The sequence below is a fragment of the Orbicella franksi genome, chromosome 2 (assembly GCF_964199315.1).
Source record: "Orbicella franksi chromosome 2, jaOrbFran1.1, whole genome shotgun sequence".
In the NCBI taxonomy this organism is placed as follows: domain Eukaryota; kingdom Metazoa; phylum Cnidaria; class Anthozoa; order Scleractinia; family Merulinidae; genus Orbicella; species Orbicella franksi.
This window is the reverse complement of record NC_138146.1, coordinates 32091924-32110079: the sequence shown is the minus strand read 5'-3', so window position 1 is coordinate 32110079 and position 18156 is coordinate 32091924. Positions and strand designations below refer to the sequence as shown.

The following is an 18156-nucleotide window of genomic DNA, read 5'->3' as shown; positions in this document are numbered from 1 at the left end:
ATGGAGGGGGGCTTACGCTTACGACTGCCCCGAAACCCGATTATCCTAACCAATGCAATGGACATTACTTACGTCCATGTTTTGTGCATTTTCGCTGCGATCGCTTTAAAATAGGTCACAATGAAAACGAAAGACCAGTCATTAGTGAAATAAGCCCATTTTATTACATTCTCCATCAAAAAATGTTAAAAATATATATGTCTGTTTCCAGTTTGATTATTAATTAGTATTAATTTGTCACGCATGCAATATATATATTGTTACTGTCTGTTTCTACATAAATAAAGTTGTTGTTTAGCACATATTATTTTTACTCTTTACATCATTTTATTCTCGTATAAATGGTCTAGGTAATTTCGAAAGAGAGAGGATTAGAAACGACGACACGAGGCAGTGTCGCCAAATCTTGATGATAAGTAGGACTGATTAACAAAGTTTATTTCCCCGCTACTGATTTGTTTCTCTCCTTACATTTTGATTTTCATCTAACTTTTTTCACTGTCCTTTCAACCCGGATTGCATATACTTCCGTGACAACTAACGCTGAGAGATCAGTAGGATCATTCATGAACAACTGTGTTGCAGGACTCAGGCAACAGTCAATTCCCTTTCCTTCACAACTTGACAAGCTTTTTCCCAATCGTTTATAAAATATTCGGAGACCAGCTCTTTGAATCTGAAATGTATGAGAGATTTAGATATTAAGCGAGTGTTTTTCTCGGAATTTAATTTCCAAGCGTGAAGAGACCGCTAGGCTCCATTGTTTCCCTTTGTTCTTTTCTAATTTCGAGTTGAATTATAAGGTGTTATGTTTTCTATCCTCTGGTGCTAAATGGTATTGTTCTTGTTGTGGTGCCATTTACTCCGGGGACAGATGCTCCCTTATATGGGCTGTATAGGTGTGTGAGGCCCCAAAGGGTATGGTTTTTGAGCTGTTTTGGTCTGAAAATGGGCATAGATTTTGACCATTTTGGTCCGAAATAGTGTCTGTTTTTCACACTGGCTTGCCCTGGGTATTTTGCAGGGTTGTCATTAATTTTTTTGTCACCTGTAGCCTTATTCTCCACACCCATAGCAAATTTGTTACTTTGTGGGTGAATTCTCTAAACAACAGGGAATTTCACCCGCAGCATCAAGGGAAAATCAAGCATACTCAGCCGTAACAGGTGTTACGGCTTACGGCCCTTAACGACAGCCCTGTTTTGTTTACAACGAACTAATTATTTCCCGCATTAACATTGGCAAATTTGTAGGTCTTCTCAAATGTTTGCGCAAATGGATGCCATGTCTGTTTAGCTACGGTCATATATTAGAGTTGGCACTAAAATGGGGTATCGATTTTGGGCACAGGTCTAAAATAGGGTATGAACAATCACAGATTTTGGTCTGAAATGGGGTGGACTTAAAGGTTCGGCCCACGCACCCCGACCAAAACCCGAGGCATTTACTAAGCCTGGCAAATAAGGAATGGCACGTTGAGAAATACCAAATTTGCAGACCTTTGTTTTAGCTGTGTGGTGGACTTGCCTACAAGTCGGGCTGCGAAAGCTGAGCATGTTCGCGTAACTCAAAAGCAGAATGCGCAGAGCGCGAGTGCTCCTCGCAGCAGGACCAGCTATAACCGCGAAGGACTTTGAGAAAGTCTAGCTGTGTAGCAAGAATTTAGGTCCCGTCCACAGTGCGCCGGAGAAGTTTTAAAACGCAGCTTTAATTCTACGGTTGGGCCCACCGTTCACACTAATCCGTCACGAAAACCGAGCTTTTGGAAAACGCTTTTCAAAACGGAGGAATTTGAAAACGCCGGCTTTGCGTCTAAGCGTGGACGGAAAACATTTTGCAAACAGAGCTTTTCGAAAACGATGACATCACGACAATGATAAGATTTCCCTACCCAAGTTTTCCTCAAACACAAATCCAAAATGACTGGTTATTGTCGGTTGCGTTTTCAAATCACTCCGGCGAAGTGTGGACGGAAAACATTCGATGTGTTTTCAGAGTGGAAACGCCGTTTTCACATTCCTCCGGCGCAGTTTGGACGAAGCCTTATACAATAACTGCAAACTCGGTGCAACTCCAAACTTCCCATTTCAAACTTGGTTGCTCAAACCAAAAGTCTTGGTTTGTTTCACTGTAATTTTATCCCCAATAAATCAAACTTCGGACTTCTCGAGACCAATGTTCATTTCCCTTGGAAGTTCAAGAAATCAGGATTTAAATTTATAATTAAACATAGTATTGTTGGGTGTGACGCGTAAACCACGGCAGAATGACTTACTTATTTAGTGGACAAAGCGAGCTTGAACATCCTGGAAGAATTTTCTCCTAAATAAACACAAGAGAAAGAAAGAAATGCAAAATATGTTTGTAAAAGACCACGAACAAATGGATGTGAAGAGAATGGGAAAAGCTGTTGAAACATACAACATGGACAGCTACTTCCACAGCTGTTTTCTCCGGCTTTTCTCGCAAACTAAAAAGATCTTTTGTCGCAATGGAAAAACTGGTTCATAAAATATATATTTTTCATTTTCTTTAAATACAATCTAAAGGCATTTATAGCCAATTCGAGTATACGTTTTCCATGGGCAATTTTCTAATAGCCTTTTTCACGTTGATAACTGAGAATTGATACATTTTCTTGTAGCAAATCAACAACAAACGCCGCCGATTGTTAAAGGTCGGGAACCAGTTGAGCTTAAGAGGATTTACCTTTACTACACAAGAGTGGGAGCGAGGGTTTGAACACTCGTCAACACTCCTCAGTCTTATTGGCCTGAATTCAGTTTTACATGTTTTCTACAAGTAAGGAGAGTGACAGCTTCTTCGTATGTAACAAAATACGAAATTATTGCAGTACATACCTCTCCTTCATATAAAACTCGCACAAAGTAACCTTGATCCTGAAAGGAAAATAATCTTTTAGTAACAATATTACAGTAGTTGGAGATATAGAGGCCTTCCTTTGAACTGACCTTTAATATTTCATTTTGGCTACAATTTACCATATTACAATGGAAAGAATGCGATGAAAAAAGCATACCGTCAGGGGCATACTGAAATCCCTCCCCGGGGTTATAGCCTTACTCTCTACTAACTTAAAAAATGTTTAAAATGTTTAAAATGTTAAATGTTGAATGTTTATTGTGGTCGATGCGCTTAGCTTAAACTAGCTAGCTAGTTCTCAGGCATACCACTTAAACTGAAAGAAATATTTCAAATAAACATAGCGTGCTTGAAAATCCCAACTGGCAGGAGGCAGACCAGTTAGCTATTTATGAGCATGACCGAGGTGTTGAACTAGAGTCTTCTGAGAAACAACTCCAGCTTAGTGGTCAGAGCGGGACTTGAACCTGCGACCTCTGGATTTCAAGTTCGGCGCCCTGACCACTCAACCAACCCGTATATATGTCTATATGTGAATCCTCCACCATCCAGGTTCTGCACTGTGACTGGCTGTCTGGGAGGGCAAGATGAAGCTATCTTGTCTACTCTGGATTGCCCGCTATGTCCCACGAGAAACTTACAGGTGACCGTGTCCTGTATGCCCCTTATTTAACCCTTTATTGACTAAGCTTATAGTCATTTAATAACCCATATATGCCACTCATGAATTGGTCAGCTCATTTCTGCATAGTCGTAATCATACCCAAAACCCGTCACAAAGTTTCATAACCCCAGGGTTAATAAACCAACTACAGCACTAGATTATCTTGAGCACAGAGAGATCTTTCTCAGGGTGCTATTTCAGTGCTCTCATCCTGAAAACGCCTGTACTGCATTAGCACAAATGCTAATGCTTCCTCAAGAGTTGTGTCTGAGAATTTGTTTAGTTAACTGATGATACTTTGTTACCTTATCTCTGTAGAGCTCAAAAGTCAAATCAGCAGCAAAGCCAGGCCACTTGTCATCAAAAATACCAAGCGCTATCAGAAGGGCTGCCACAGATGTATCATGTACTGAGTACAACATCATCTTGTAATGACTGTTGGAAAAGAAAGCTACTTTATTACTGAACCATCTTCTCATATGAGTGCAATTTAGGCCAGAAAAATATGCAAGGTTCCTTATAAGCATCACATCATACATTGGTTACTATATAAGAAACACTGATGTTGATACTGAGCAGCCTAGGGGAGACTAACTGACATATTTTTCAAGATGCATCATCCATTATGGAGCGTCTAATATTGACTTGAACTGTATACTAGTAAATTTATTTAGCATGTATGTACTTTGTACAAAATTTTAATTTAAATTAATTTCATCTTTTATCTTTTTTTAAGTAAAAGTCGTCTGTCTGTCTGTCTAACTCCACTCTAGGTTAGTCCCATCCCCACCCCACCCCCTCCCAACCAATTTTACCAAATCGCCAGAAGTAGCTGTTCATACCCTGGGGCGTAGGACGCACTGGGAGTACAGCAGGTTCCCCAAGAACACAACACAAGTACAGAGTTAATTTAGAGGGGTGAGAAGAGCTTCTGATTACGGTCAGTACGTGTTTTCCGGTTGGGATATTTGACACTAGATTACCATACAACTTACATTAACTTAACAGAATGATTACAGTCCTTTATCAGTGTAAGGAAACAATAACAATACAAACTGAAATACAGTTTACATACCTTCGGCCATCAATAGTTTTGATAAAATTATCCGTCACTTCTTCTAAAAACACTCCAACACCAAATGAAAGATATTTTTTCCTACCAAGTAATATTAAAGGTACTATTTAACATTTTCAGGACATAATTTGTCCAACAGGCATGGGCGAAGGGGGGGGGGGGGGCTCTCATATAAAAATGATGAGGGTGCTTGTTGTACCTTTTAGGGGTGGAAAAAAGCGCTTTTGGTAGCTCTTAGGGCGTTAAGCTTCAAAAGGTCCACAGTCGGAGCTTTTGCGGTACCTTTTAGAGTATTGAGCCAAAAACACACGACAGAAGATAATGTGTTATGATAATGTAAGAATTGGTACCTCTTAGAGGAGAAAAAATTTCAAGCCGAGCCCACAAAATAGGGTCTTGGTACCTCTTAGGTGTTCTTTTCAAAATTGCCGATGAGCGCTTCTGTCCTTGGGAGTTCTCCCACCTCTCCAGGCCAACAGGGAGGTGACAAAAAGAACAAAATCTCAGGCACCTTACTTTATAACCTCTGAATGGCCACCACTATAAAAATTCACCACTATAAAATTCCCACTCCAAATAATTTTTTTTTTCCGAAATAGCATTGATTTCAGTTTCACTGATTAGTAATAAAGACAGTTTAGATTCCTTTGTCTATTTCTTTTCTATCTTGTATATTTTCAATCTTTTTGTATGTGCCTAAGGTATGAACAAACCCAAAGAGCTTTCATTTATGGAAAGAGTGAGATAAGAAGAACACAGTTGTCAATACTATTTCTTTAAAAATCGTACATGTAGGAGAATCAGGGTAGAGATTCCCAATACAGCTTATTTATAGCAAACTCAAGTATTGTTTTACCGTAGATGTGCTAATCCACACTGTGTTACAATAAATTCTTGAAGTGCTTGCTCTTCTATTACATTTAAATTCTGTAAAATAACTTGAGGAACTGCCATGTTATGAGCCTGGAAAAAAAAATAAACAGTATCAATTAACATCTTGCTGGGGACAATGCAGTAACTTTTTGAGTGAGGAGGCTTAAACATGACTTCCTAAGCATGAGCTTACAAGGGGGATCTGAGGAGTATGCTTCCCAGAAAATTATGTGTGTCCCATTTTAAGTCTTCTGAAATAGCAGAATATGCATTTAAAATGGTAACTGTTAATAACAAGGGAACCATTACACAGTTATAAACTTGCAGCACATAAAAATCAATCTTTTCACTGTACAAGTGTAAACACTAAAATGTTCCTAAAACAGATCCTGATTTCAATTCTCCTTGGTGCCTGCACTCATCCTAGCAACATTGCCTGTGCCAGGAGGGTTTAGTAAAATCACGTCATAGAATAAGTTGAAGCTTACATAATTTCATATCCTTTTCAGAACATAAACTATTGGTTTGTCAATAACCTTGAGCTGACATCCTTGCCCTCTGTACAAGGCTTCTGAAATATTATGTGTGTGGGAAAACCCTGCTGTTCTAAATTTAACCCAAAGGCAAGAATCAAAGGTGATGCTTTAGGGGAATAAAATAAAATAAATCACATCAAGGTCGAGGGATGAATAATTAATTTCTTTTGTGTTGTTCCTCCAAGCCTTGGAGCCAAGTTAGACCCTCAAGTTAGAATTGTAAAGGAAAAAAAAGGTCTTACCAGTAGTTGCAGTCAAATGACAACATTGTACAAGTGTGTAGCCTGGGTAGCAGCCGTTTGCTTTCCTTTTCCAAAAAAAGCACGCGAAGGGAACGAAAACTATGAGCCCCCTCCCCATTTCTCCCCAGTTTTTTGCTCACCCCAAGTGCGCTCCTCCTTTGCTCACTGGATCGATTTCTCCTCCTGGAAAAGGAAAGGAAATGGCTGCTACACAGGCTAACAAGTGTTCTTTTCAACCAAAACCATGACTTATAGCTTGAGCATGATAACCTTAAGAAATAATGCCTTTATGGGAGATTAGATGTGTTACTCTTGATCCTTTCTAGGTACACAGATGCATTTAATGAGCAACTTACCATCATGGTGATGACTATATCTCGTAACTTGACGGCCACCAAAGGCTTCTCCTCATAATTTATTTTCAGAGCTTCTCCAATCCTTTTCTGTCTGGCATGAAATCCTTCTACAAGGTTTGGCCCTTTAAGAACAGCATATTTAAATCCACTCTTTAAATATCCACAGTAAGTTATATTTGGGTACAAGAACTCTTTGCACTCATCCTCTGTGTGCATGGTAACAACACCTACAAATTAAAAATGTAAACAAAATTAAGACTTGTGGGTTTCAACAAACACATTGTTGTGATCTTAGAAAAACAATTTGACAATCTATTCACAAATGTGTCCACCTGTTAGTGCATACAGCGGAAACATTAATATAACAAATTTCCTTGTAAAATGAACAAATGGGTATTGTTTAGCCAGACAATAATGTATAGAAAAGGACAAAAACTCTGCTACTAAAAATGAAATTTATCTATTTTTCTATCTATTTAAATATATATTCTGAAAAGCCCAGTTAGGATGACTAAAGTATGTATCTAATATGTAAATCCTCGCTCTAATAACAAACAAAACCCAGAAGCCAAAACTTCAGTCTACCATTTTTTTTTCACTATTCTGATTTATTTTATTAGTATGTTTTCCATAATAATTTTGTTTTTGTTAGCCTTCCCTAAATACAATACGGTAATTGCGACACTAACAATACTTACGCTGCTACCCCTACTTTAGCCTGCGAATGCAGACGTATTTCCAGCTGTCACTTGGTTCGGCAGAACCAAGTGACAGCCGGAAATACGTCTGCGTTCGCAGGCTACCCCTACTTACAAATGTACTCATGATACTTACGATAAATACACTACTTTACAATATATATTTTTTTTCTATTAGCTAAACCCAACATACAAAACACTACTTACATTAGGTACGTTGTTTTATTCTACCCTGACATATCAAATAAATGCCATCAAACATATGAATAGAGATGGAAATCCTTTGATCATGATATACATGTAGACCATTGTCAGTGATAGACTAAAATGTCTCTGTCAACATCTCAGTGTATACTTCCAGAGGGCATTATGACATTACCAGCAGTGGAAATCCACAGTAACACTATTAAACTTCAAAGCACTTGTTAACCAAATGCTGATATAAGGAAGATTTCAATTAATTCCATAAAATTTGTTTCAATAATGTTTCATTTATAACCAACCCCTGATATAAAGAGCACATTTTATTTCCCAGCCCACTGACACAATGTACATTAATGCATGTTTAAATGGCTCATTAGTCCAGATCCCAGGTCAGGGGATTACAGGGGCTGCCTATTGAATCAGTGCTGCACCTTAAACCCAGGTTTATAGCATGAAGTAACTCTAGAGGGGTTTTGCTACTCCCTAAATGGCATTACAAGGCCAAGCCTGGGGGGGTCTCCGATATGAAAAGGTCAGGAATGCTAGTCAGAAAAGTTGAATTAAACCCTTAAAGGAAACCAGTCTGGGTGTAGCTTCAGCTTTATTTGACCCCTAAAAGATACCCCTCAAAATGGAATTCATAGGTTTGATTACTAGTTGCTGTTCAAAAGGAGCCTGTGCTAGTAACCGGATACAAGAACCCAGCAAAATTTGAGCCTAAAAATTGAAAGGAGAGCATTCTTTCATTGTTATTTCTTTGAGTGCATCCTAAAAGATACTTTGGCAGCTAAAAATAGTGGTGTTTCATCACCAACACCCTAAGTGAGACCAGCACCCTTGATTTATACCCCTAAGCGAGAAGACAAGCATCCCTGATTTTTTCACATGGGAGTCCACCACCCCTACCCCCCCCCCCTCCATGCCCCCTGCCAGCATTACTAGTCCATCACAGTAACCCATTGGGTAAGTCAGATTTCACCAACAGGTATTAATTATTTTATACTCCTGGTGGAGGGAGTAATATAAAACACTTGCTTTACTTGACAAAGTTTAAAACTCACCTCTTAACTGTTCCTTTCCAAACATCCCTGCCATCACACATCTTGCAGAGTCAATTGTCCTTTGTATATTAGATGTACGTATACTGAATTTATAAACAAAACAGATTATTCCTCTGTATCACGCATCTACTTGAAACTGATAAAAACTTACAGTAAGTATAGATCAAAACAAATAGAAAATATCCAGTCAATATCCTGACAATAACCTCCAGATTTATATATTAATTTTATGGACAGTATCTGTGCAGCGTTGCAACAGTAACACTCAAGGAAACTGTAAGCTTTCAGGAACAAAGACATATCCACGGAAATTTTTGGAAGCCAAGGAAACTTATCATCCTTCAAATATTTTAAATTTTACAAAGAGGTGTTCTGTCCTTGGGGAGGACCTCAATTAATTAATCATCAGGCTGTTAGACATAAGTGGGAGGCACAGTGGCCTCATGGTTAGTGTGCTCATCTCTTGATCAAGTGATCTGGGTTCAAGCCCTGACCAGGAATATTGCCTTGTGTTCTTGGGCAAGACACTTTACTGTCATAGTACCCCTCTCACCCAGGTGTATAAATGGGTACCGGCAAATTTAATGCGGGGGGGGCGGGGGGAAATCCTGCAATAGACTAGCATCTCATTCAGGAGGGAGTTAAAATACTCCTAGTCACTTCATGCCACAGAATCCGTGATAAGCTCTGGCCTGCTGGGCCACTTGGCTCATATGCAGACTTTCTCTGTTAGACATCAATATAATTCTCAGGGATGTACTGTAGTTAAGAAAAAACTAAGTCAGCTCATTAACTTGTTCAGCCAGCTTTCTGGCCCATGTAATGTCCGTCAAAATTATCATGAGTATATCCTGTAGGCAGGGATGAGCTAGATCTTTCAGTTGTTGAAATCAGCTGGTAGCAGACTCTTAGCTACCTCCCTGAATAATGTACCAATGGTAAAATCGTACCCCAACATATCATTCCATACCCCTCTCCCTATGGAAAGAAGGTTCTTTAGGCTTGTCAGAAACTTCTACGGGGTGGATATGTGCATATTTTCTGAAATTAAACAAGTTAAAAATATTACGGTGAAAAGTTATAAACATACCACAGATTTAAACTTACAAAACTTCGTGAGGACTGAATGTCTCCTGTACAAATTTAAGATCATCTATGTACAACTTGCCACACTTTTTGCCCAGATCATACATTTGTTGCTGCCCTACTTTGGTGAGCTGGCCTTGGGGACTTCCACCCTAAAAAGAATGAGAAGAATGCTGGTTCATAACAGCCTGTTCTTAGATTAGATTTAGATTTTGACCATAACCCAATGTGGGTATAGGGTCAGACACTCTCCTTTGAGACCCCATTAGAAATTTCTGGATACTGTATATTTTACTCAAAAGTTAACAGGATACAGGATATTTTGAGAAAAAATTAATGGGATATGGATATTTAGAACAGATCTCCCTAAGTTTTGAAACTGGAACTGTTGGATACGGGATATCTAGGCCAAAACTTAACAGGATATGGGATGCTCTGACCCCCCATAATGGGGCCTCACTCTTGAGAGGTTTGAAATTCAGACAGGGGGTATGCATAACCTCCCTAACACAGGCCTCGGAAATCGGTAATGAACAAGTTTATGCAGACATCAACGTTAAAGCGATGAGAGTGACTTTCAGGTCATTCCCAAATGGTTTTTTAGGCCTCTCATTTCCCTGGATATAAAATCCCCCAATCTAAACCCTTTTACCGGCATTTTACGGTATCGGTGTAATAATAAAATAATAATAATAAGTTTAATAAATAATAAATTAATACATGTATCGGTATAAGATTAACCTCAAGCAATACAAACAAGACACTGATACATGTAAGTTAATAAAGATGGTGAAAGATGGTGAAAGATGGTGCAACAAGACACTACCTTTAAAATTTTCTTCATCTGGCGATCGTCGTATTTAGAGAACGGTCTGGCCCCTCCAGAAACGTGTTTGAGCTCATAGTCAAAGTCGGTGTATGGAAGAGCTCCCATCAGAAGGTCCGCTTGCCAAGTCACAGGTTCTAACTCTTGACATGGAGCCGGGAAGATCGGTGTTCTAGCACCATGCCGAAAGGCAATTTGAACCAAGACAAGTTCTAAATTCGAGTTCGGTGAACTATTTCTTGTTCTGTCTGTTACATCTTTGGATATCTTAAGTGCTGCTCCAGCAGCAACAGTGAAAGTGGAAAGCCTGAAAAGCCGACTGACAGCGGCCATGTTTTTCTTAATTCGTGTCACGTGACGGTTCCACTTGAAACGGGGACCTGTCGGCTGTGTGTTCTTCGCGCTGTTGCCTGATTTCAAGCCGAAAGGACTAGGCACGAGTCTACAAATTATGGGATTAGCAGCTATTGATCCACATAGTCAAAAAGTGCACACCAAACTTTACAAAATCCCCAAGTTTGGTGCAAATACATCCAATAGTAAGCAAGATACAACCATTTGAAAACATCAAAATTTACAAAAAAATGTATGGCCATCCGGACGCTGTGTCCGGAGGACCAAATATTTCTGTGTAATTTTGGCGTTTTTAAATGGCTGTATCTCACTCAAAACTAGCCTGATTAACACTAAACTTGGGGAATTAGTGTATCTCGGTGTGCTCTTTCTGACTATGTGGATCAGTAGTTGCTAATCCCAACCCTCCGTAGGAAAAAAGATGGCGACTGATACATTTACCAATCGTTCTTAGCGCACGAAAACCTTAACAACGTCCATAAAAACGTATAGAAACGTCATAAAATCTTCAAACTTAGGCTACTCAATGTCCTTAGTACAGCGCAAATATTGTAAAAATTTCACTTTCTTTGTGTCTCGTAGGCTGTGTTAGGTTTGCAAGGCATTGTAGTAAAATGTACAGCCGCCATCTTTTTTCCTACGGTGGATTACAGACTCGTACCTATAGTCCTTTTCGGCTTGAAATCAGGCAATGTGAGGCTAGGCGGGAGTTAACTTGGGTTCCTTGGGTAACCATTTTGCGACACCTTTAAAAATTTTAAAATCGGGGTTCTCTAAGATACTATTGCATACTAGTGCTCAGTCCGTCGAAGAGTTAAGGTTAAGGCCGGAAGACAGGAGACTAGGTGTGTGGGCCTTCACTATAAATCTGCCGAGGGGTCTGCCAATGACAATGCTGAATTCTTTGAGCAAGGTTACATACATATTGGGCCATACTCTTTCCCGCGCTCACCCGTCTCCCCGTGATGGGAATACCGGTATAGAGAAAAAAATAAATCAGATTGTTGACCGTCCTATTGGGACTGATCAAATACGAAAACAATCCACAAAACATATGGATAGTTCCGCTGTGACGAGGGTGGTGACGTATTACAATGATCAGATGCTACGTTTGTGTATATGACTGAAACATCTGCACCGAGTAGAATCTGTCCATCATGAGGCAAAGTACAAAACTGGAGTTTCTAGCAAGTTAATGTTGTTGCAAACGTGATTTTACAATGATCTGGATCTTTACTCACGAAACTGTTAGGAGTTTGGCTACAGAGGATAGTACAGTGCTGAATGTACTGAGTGAATGTCATTGAAGTTTACTGGTGTCATCAGTACTGACAGTACTAAATTTAGGATTACCGCCGGCCTAGTGCTGAATATAGCCTGCGAGCAAACGTCTACTACTGATATAATCCCTTTCACGCTGGAAAAGTGAAAGGAAACAGTTTAGACGTCTACTCTATTCTGAATAGAGCTTATCTTGCTTTGCCAACTATCAGCAAAATCAGGTACTGACTTACAACAGGAAAAAGATAGCACCAGGAAAACACTGAACTAATAAGTCTAATATGATCCTTCGAGAATATGTTTACCATTAAATCACTTGGAGTGTATAGCTCGTGCAAATACTTGAAATGTTCCATTTATTGTGGTATTTCCCTCAGGTCAGTCTATTCAAACTGACGCCGGAAAATCTATTCTTGAAGTGATCTATTTTTAGCATTGTATACCCGATTTCTGTCATGGTCTGGCCTACAAAATTCACCTGTTTTAGTTTTGTAACATTTGTTTACGTCAAGACTGACGAAAGCAAGGATGAAAAAATAATACATTTAACTGAAGTACGAATCACAGTCCTTTCGTATTGTGTAACTGAAACCGAATTGTGTTCCAACTTGATTGAACCTCGCAACATCAGTTATCAGTCCAAACTGGTCCAAATCTATCGACCCAGTTGTAACAGAAATCAGAATCCAGAGTTGCATCCAGCTGTTTTAACAAACGGGATGTTCTTCTTCAGACATAATTAGCGACAACTCATAACAACGAACTGTAAGAAGCCAACAAAAAACAGCAACATCCATCGCCCTATTGGCCTATATTGCACAGTTCCAAACGCTCTGTGAACAGGTCAATCGAAAACGCTTTCCCGGCATTCTTTCCAAATAACCAACCGTGTCAGGGACTCAAGAAAAAGAAAGTAAATGAATACCGGATGATCGCTATCCCCGATGAAATTACGAGGAAATGCACCGTGACTCGAAGATTTCTTTCAACGCCACTGGACATTCGGACATTGGTTTGAAGTGACTATTAGTGTCATTGACATTCCGTACGTTGCTAACAATTTGTCTCGAAAAATCAATTTAGGAGATCAAGTAAGTCGTGAGGCCCCCGCTGAGATGCCATCACTTGCCATCAACTGAGGGAAACAAAAAGTTCGATTATTGTTTGTACTTATTGTATTGTTTGAACACACGATCCCTTAAATTAATTGAATTCGCCAAAATTTCAGAAGTGGCTTATTAGGTGATCCGCATGATTTTTCGTTCCTTCTATTGGAGTTAAAGTTCATTTCCGATGCTTAATATGGAGGAATTTGCCGACTTACCACTAATGGGGACGATTTATTGTGCTATCTAGTTCACAGAGCACCGAAGTATGAAGAAAACACTGTATCATAGTTAGTCAAATTTAGCGGAAATTAACTCGTTACGATGAAGACCTACAAGGAAAATGTCTTTAACTGGCTGCTGAGAACTTCACTGAAGAAGAAAGCAGTTTATAGAAACTAAAAGATAAAACGAGATGGAGAGGGAGCGGGTAAATTAAACAAAGCGTAAGCTTTTATCGCAGCATGAGATGATTGCAATAAACAAACAAGAAAACACGCAAACTATAGCACGTGCGCTAACTGCAAACAAAGAGAGCAATTAATTAATCAGAAATTCCGATAATGAAGCTTCAGGCGCCGTGAAAGTAAACCCTAACACATCAAAAGGGCTGGCTGTCCTTCATGAGAACGTGCAAAACCGTGGTGAGAATTGGAAATCAAAAGGTTGGAAGGGTAGCGGTTGGTTGAGATTGCCTGACAAGTTGTTGTTTTTTTGTATCAGTGCCTATCACATTATCAATTACAACATGAAAATAGCCACTAAATGCTAAGAGTGCTAGTAGCGATACTGTGATGATAAAAGCGTATCACCTCAATTAGGCAAGGCTGATCAACAGCTGAAAACGCTTTACTAAGTGATTCTTAATTAATCAAAAAACTGCATCAACGATGTGATTGGTTAAAAGCCAGCTATTCTCGCTCTAACAAAAACCCGCTCATTACCTGCGCTGTAAGGAAACAAAGCAAACGTTTGGCGGCGTATGACCAACCCATTCGTTACAGGGACTGCTTCCCATTCAAAGTAAAAGCTCAGTCACCGTAATGAACCGGAAACCCGTAAAGTAATAGAAGAGGCAACGTGGTTGAGTGTTGCTGACTGATTCTTTAAAACAAACAAAATCTTTGCTTTCAGTGGTATTCTAATAACACGTAGAACTGAAGGCAAATCATACAAAGACTCCTCTCCATTTACTATGATCAGTTCGTTTTCATACGCAGTACAGTTTTGACTACTTGTGACTGGTAACCATTGCAGCATTAATTTCCCAAGGGAGGGGGTGAGGGTGATTTAACCACTAGTATCTGATAACGGTATGAGAAAGCTCTTTAGAGTTTTCAGGGGAATTCCAATAAAAAGGAACCACAATCCACCTTTTTGGGCGTGGTCTAAGTTTTTTTCACCCAAACTAAGAGCTAGCGATTGAGACTCCTTTGCTGACGAGTGACATATGACACTACCAATTGTCAAAATTAGACTGCATGAGAAACTTTTGACTGAAGCACCCCAATTGTCGACAACTGCTAGTTCCTGCGTAATTGCGACTTTTTATGAAAACTCAAGTTATTAAAAAGGGATATTAGTGTGTAACAACTGTAAACTTCAGTGGAATAGTGTATGTGTGTATTCGGGGATGGGTGAGTGGGGAAGGCGTTTGTGAGCGAAGCCAAGAATATTTTGAGCACAAAAGAACAGCCTACTTCCTCCAAGCGCGCAGAGTTCCATCCTCGTCTGGAGACTGTCAGGTTGTCTAAGGGAAATGAATCATTGCTAATTTACTACCGGTCCACGAATGCTTACAAAGTTCATGAAACTGACTAGGCGATCATCAAACTTAGTAAACGGAAACCTGAAAACCCGAAAACCTAGAAAGCTGCATGTGAAAAGCACTAAACACATGCGCATGCCGCATGATATATGGACGTGCCAGTTGGGTCGGACAGGTCAATTAATCAGCGGAATTAATCTCTCCTTAAAGACTATTAAATCGTTTATCAAAGATTTGTATGCAGTCTGTCCAAATTGCGATCACAGAGAAGAGCCACCTGCTGCGAGTGAGACTCGTGGGACTGCAGAGCACGAGGGCCTTCTTGTTTTCTTGAGGCTGAAAATTGATCGACGAAAACAGTGCGCAACACTGAACACCAGTTTTGTACCAAAGGTGGCGCCAAAATGACAGAATAGAGGGAACGGGGACTGCGCAGTGGTGAGAGCGCTTGCCTCCCACCAATGTGGCCTGGGTTCGATTTCGGCCCCGTTCCATAAGTAGGTTGAGTTTGCTATTCGTTCTTGCCTTGTTCCGAGGGTTTTTCTCTGGGTTCTCCGGTTTTCCGATCCTGAACAAAACCAACACTCCAAATTCCAATTGGACCAGGACAGAGGACCGGCTTGAAAATCAGCTAAGGCTGACGTGGCTTCCTCTCTAAACCGTAATTTTTTTATTTTATTCATTTTAATAGTCGCTGTACGTGCGCTGGATGTTATGATTTCGTGTTTTACTGGAAACCCGAAAAGGAAGCGACAATGCAGCAACTATTGTCTTCGGAGGAATCAATTATTGATCTCAGGTTACAAGATCATGGTCAGTGATGATGTATTGGAATGAGTCGGTCGATGGCCATTACATCTCCATCACGGCAAATTCGAAACTGAGATGTCCGACAGATCCTTATATACCTTTCCAGCTAATGTTTGAAAACCACACCCATCTGTCAAAAGTTTCAGCTCAGAAAAAAAGAGAAAAAAATGCGGAAGTTCTCGTTTCGTGAGCAGTTTGTCTATGTCCGAAATGTGACTATTAAATTCATACAGAGTATACAGTGTTTTTTTTGCATTAGTATTGTTAAAATAGATTAGAATAAATCCTTTAAACAAACATCATTGCACATAAAAAATGCTTAGCGTCTGTTTCATTCAACAAGCAACCCTGGAATTCTAAACACTATAATAACTGCGACAATTAATTTTCTCAACTTGTCATCTGACTTCAACTAGAGGTACTTTTAAGGTCTTGCACACCGCCCCTAAGTTCACTATATTTCTGTGGTTGATAACCTTTAACCTGGAACAAAATAAAAGAGCCTTTTACAGAAATATACTGAATGTTTCAATATTGGGACAATACCCACTCATTCAATGTAATCGTTTTTTGGGGCATCAATTTATGACAATGTCTTTAATAAAAGTGAAAGTGAAGAATGATCATCGCAGTTAATGTCTTTAATAGTCAATAAAACAAATGTACGAATATTTCAACGCAGTTTTTATGTCTTTTTTCTATGCATGCAAAGAATTTAATTTTCTGTGGTGTTTTTCAGTTTTGGTAAATGGCAAATGTACTTATACAGGGCGAACCAAAAGATGGCCGCATAAATTACTAAAATTAACTATGGGATAATTTTTTTTACAGGGCGTCGATCAGATTTTGTTGTTAGGCGAATCCGTTTGAAGCTATTTGTCCTATAAAATTCTACTGAAATTGGTCAAGTTAGTCTATTAGTCTTGTAGATATAAAATGATATCTGGCACGTCTCGAATCAGATACACAAAATCGACTGAAGTTTGTTAAACTCCCAAGCTGACTGATTTACCAAAGTCTTTCATAATTAAACTCGTCTCTACCTTCATTAACTCTGTTTATTTTACGCTCATCTTTTGACACTTCAAAAGTGCGAAGTGACTCCAATATAAATAATAGCAAAGACCCTCTCGGCGCCTCCAAATTAAAAGCTGAAGATTGCAACTATCTCGCCTTAACCTTCCCACCCTTTCCACAAATGGATTTTGTTGTGTTAAATCAGCTGCCAGTCACAGCATTATAAGAGTTGTAAACAAACTTCATTACCAACTTTCCACCCGGATAATGTGGCGCATTGAAGCATGGACCAATTTGCATGCGCTTACAAGCAGAGAGTAATTTTCCTTTTGTATTTTCGAGTACAATGAGTTAATTGTTATGTTTTTTAGGTCTTGTTTAATGGAAGCCCAGTGTTCAAACAAATGAAGTCACTGAAGCCAGACCGTTCCAGAAAATTTTATCTCTCTGGTCAGTGCCTGAAAATATCAGGTTGCAATCGGGTTAAAACTACCTCTAGATACCTCAGCAAATTGCATATTCAAAGGAAAACTCACAGCTTTTTGGGAAGTTTTTCTTGCATGGAAACAGATACGCAAAAATTCTTCTCGAGCAAAAGGTTTCTTTTGAAAACAGCCGGACAGTGGGGGCGCATTGTACTGCGATGTGATTGGTGCAGAGTAAAATGACTCGATGACGTCTGGGCACAACAGTATTTATCCCAAGCATTTGATTAATTACTGAGTTTGGAAGATGCGGTGAAGTTAGTTGGCGTTTAACGTGAAAACGTAAAACCTTGTCTTCTTGTTATCTAATTTCGTTGCAGCAGTGAGACGAACGATAATGGCACTGTTGAGATGCAAGGCATGCGTGTTAGCAATTGTACAGTTCGCCGCCATTTCAGGTACGGTGTAGTACTACAAGTCGCAAGGCTAATCTGCTGTCGCTTTGCCAAGCGTCAGTATGAAATATAAGCACGCTAAGTTGATCCTACGCTTTCCCTTTATCGGGATTTTGTTTGATACAAGTGTTCATTAGTACATTTGTTTCTTAAAGGAACCTTTCTTTCGCTTCGCCCGAACGCATTTTGGTCTTACTTGCTAAGAAAACGTGGTGAAGTGACTTTGTTGTTTACTTGCCGCGGGTCCAAGTCCTCTTCAACGATTTTCTTCGCTTTGAACTACTTCCTAAACGAGCTTTTGAAGCGTTTATTGTTAACCGCAAATGTGTGTTGGGGATATTTGGAAGTGTATTAAAGACAAAGCCTAAAAGCGAATGTTTAACTCATTACTCTTTCGATCGTTTTGTTTTGAGCACAATTTTCGCGCGATGCAATT

At 39.5% G+C, this 18156-nt stretch overlaps 2 protein-coding genes across 2 annotated transcripts in view; one reads left to right on the top strand and one right to left on the bottom strand.

The window, feature by feature from the left end:
* Nucleotides 1-141: 141 nt before the first annotated feature.
* On the bottom strand, nucleotides 142-10857 carry LOC145479353 (lysophosphatidic acid phosphatase type 6-like). Its single transcript, XM_081457690.1, has 10 exons — nucleotides 10505-10857; nucleotides 9700-9830; nucleotides 8593-8675; nucleotides 6630-6856; nucleotides 5479-5585; nucleotides 4623-4703; nucleotides 3853-3982; nucleotides 2862-2900; nucleotides 2276-2322; nucleotides 142-676 (listed from the first exon to the last, which is right to left on the bottom strand). The coding sequence occupies exons 1-10, from the start codon at nucleotides 10835-10837 to the stop codon at nucleotides 589-591; spliced, it is 1266 nt and encodes a 421-aa protein (XP_081313816.1). The 5' UTR covers nucleotides 10838-10857; the 3' UTR covers nucleotides 142-588.
* A 6473-nt stretch (nucleotides 10858-17330) lies between these two features.
* The window catches only part of LOC145479339 (neogenin-like), a 30805-nt gene continuing 29979 nt past the window's right edge, over nucleotides 17331-18156 (top strand). The window contains exon 1 of the mRNA XM_081457678.1: nucleotides 17331-17723. Within this exon, the coding sequence (XP_081313804.1) occupies nucleotides 17663-17723 (61 nt within the window). The 5' untranslated portion in view covers nucleotides 17331-17662. The remainder of the gene's footprint in view (nucleotides 17724-18156) is intronic.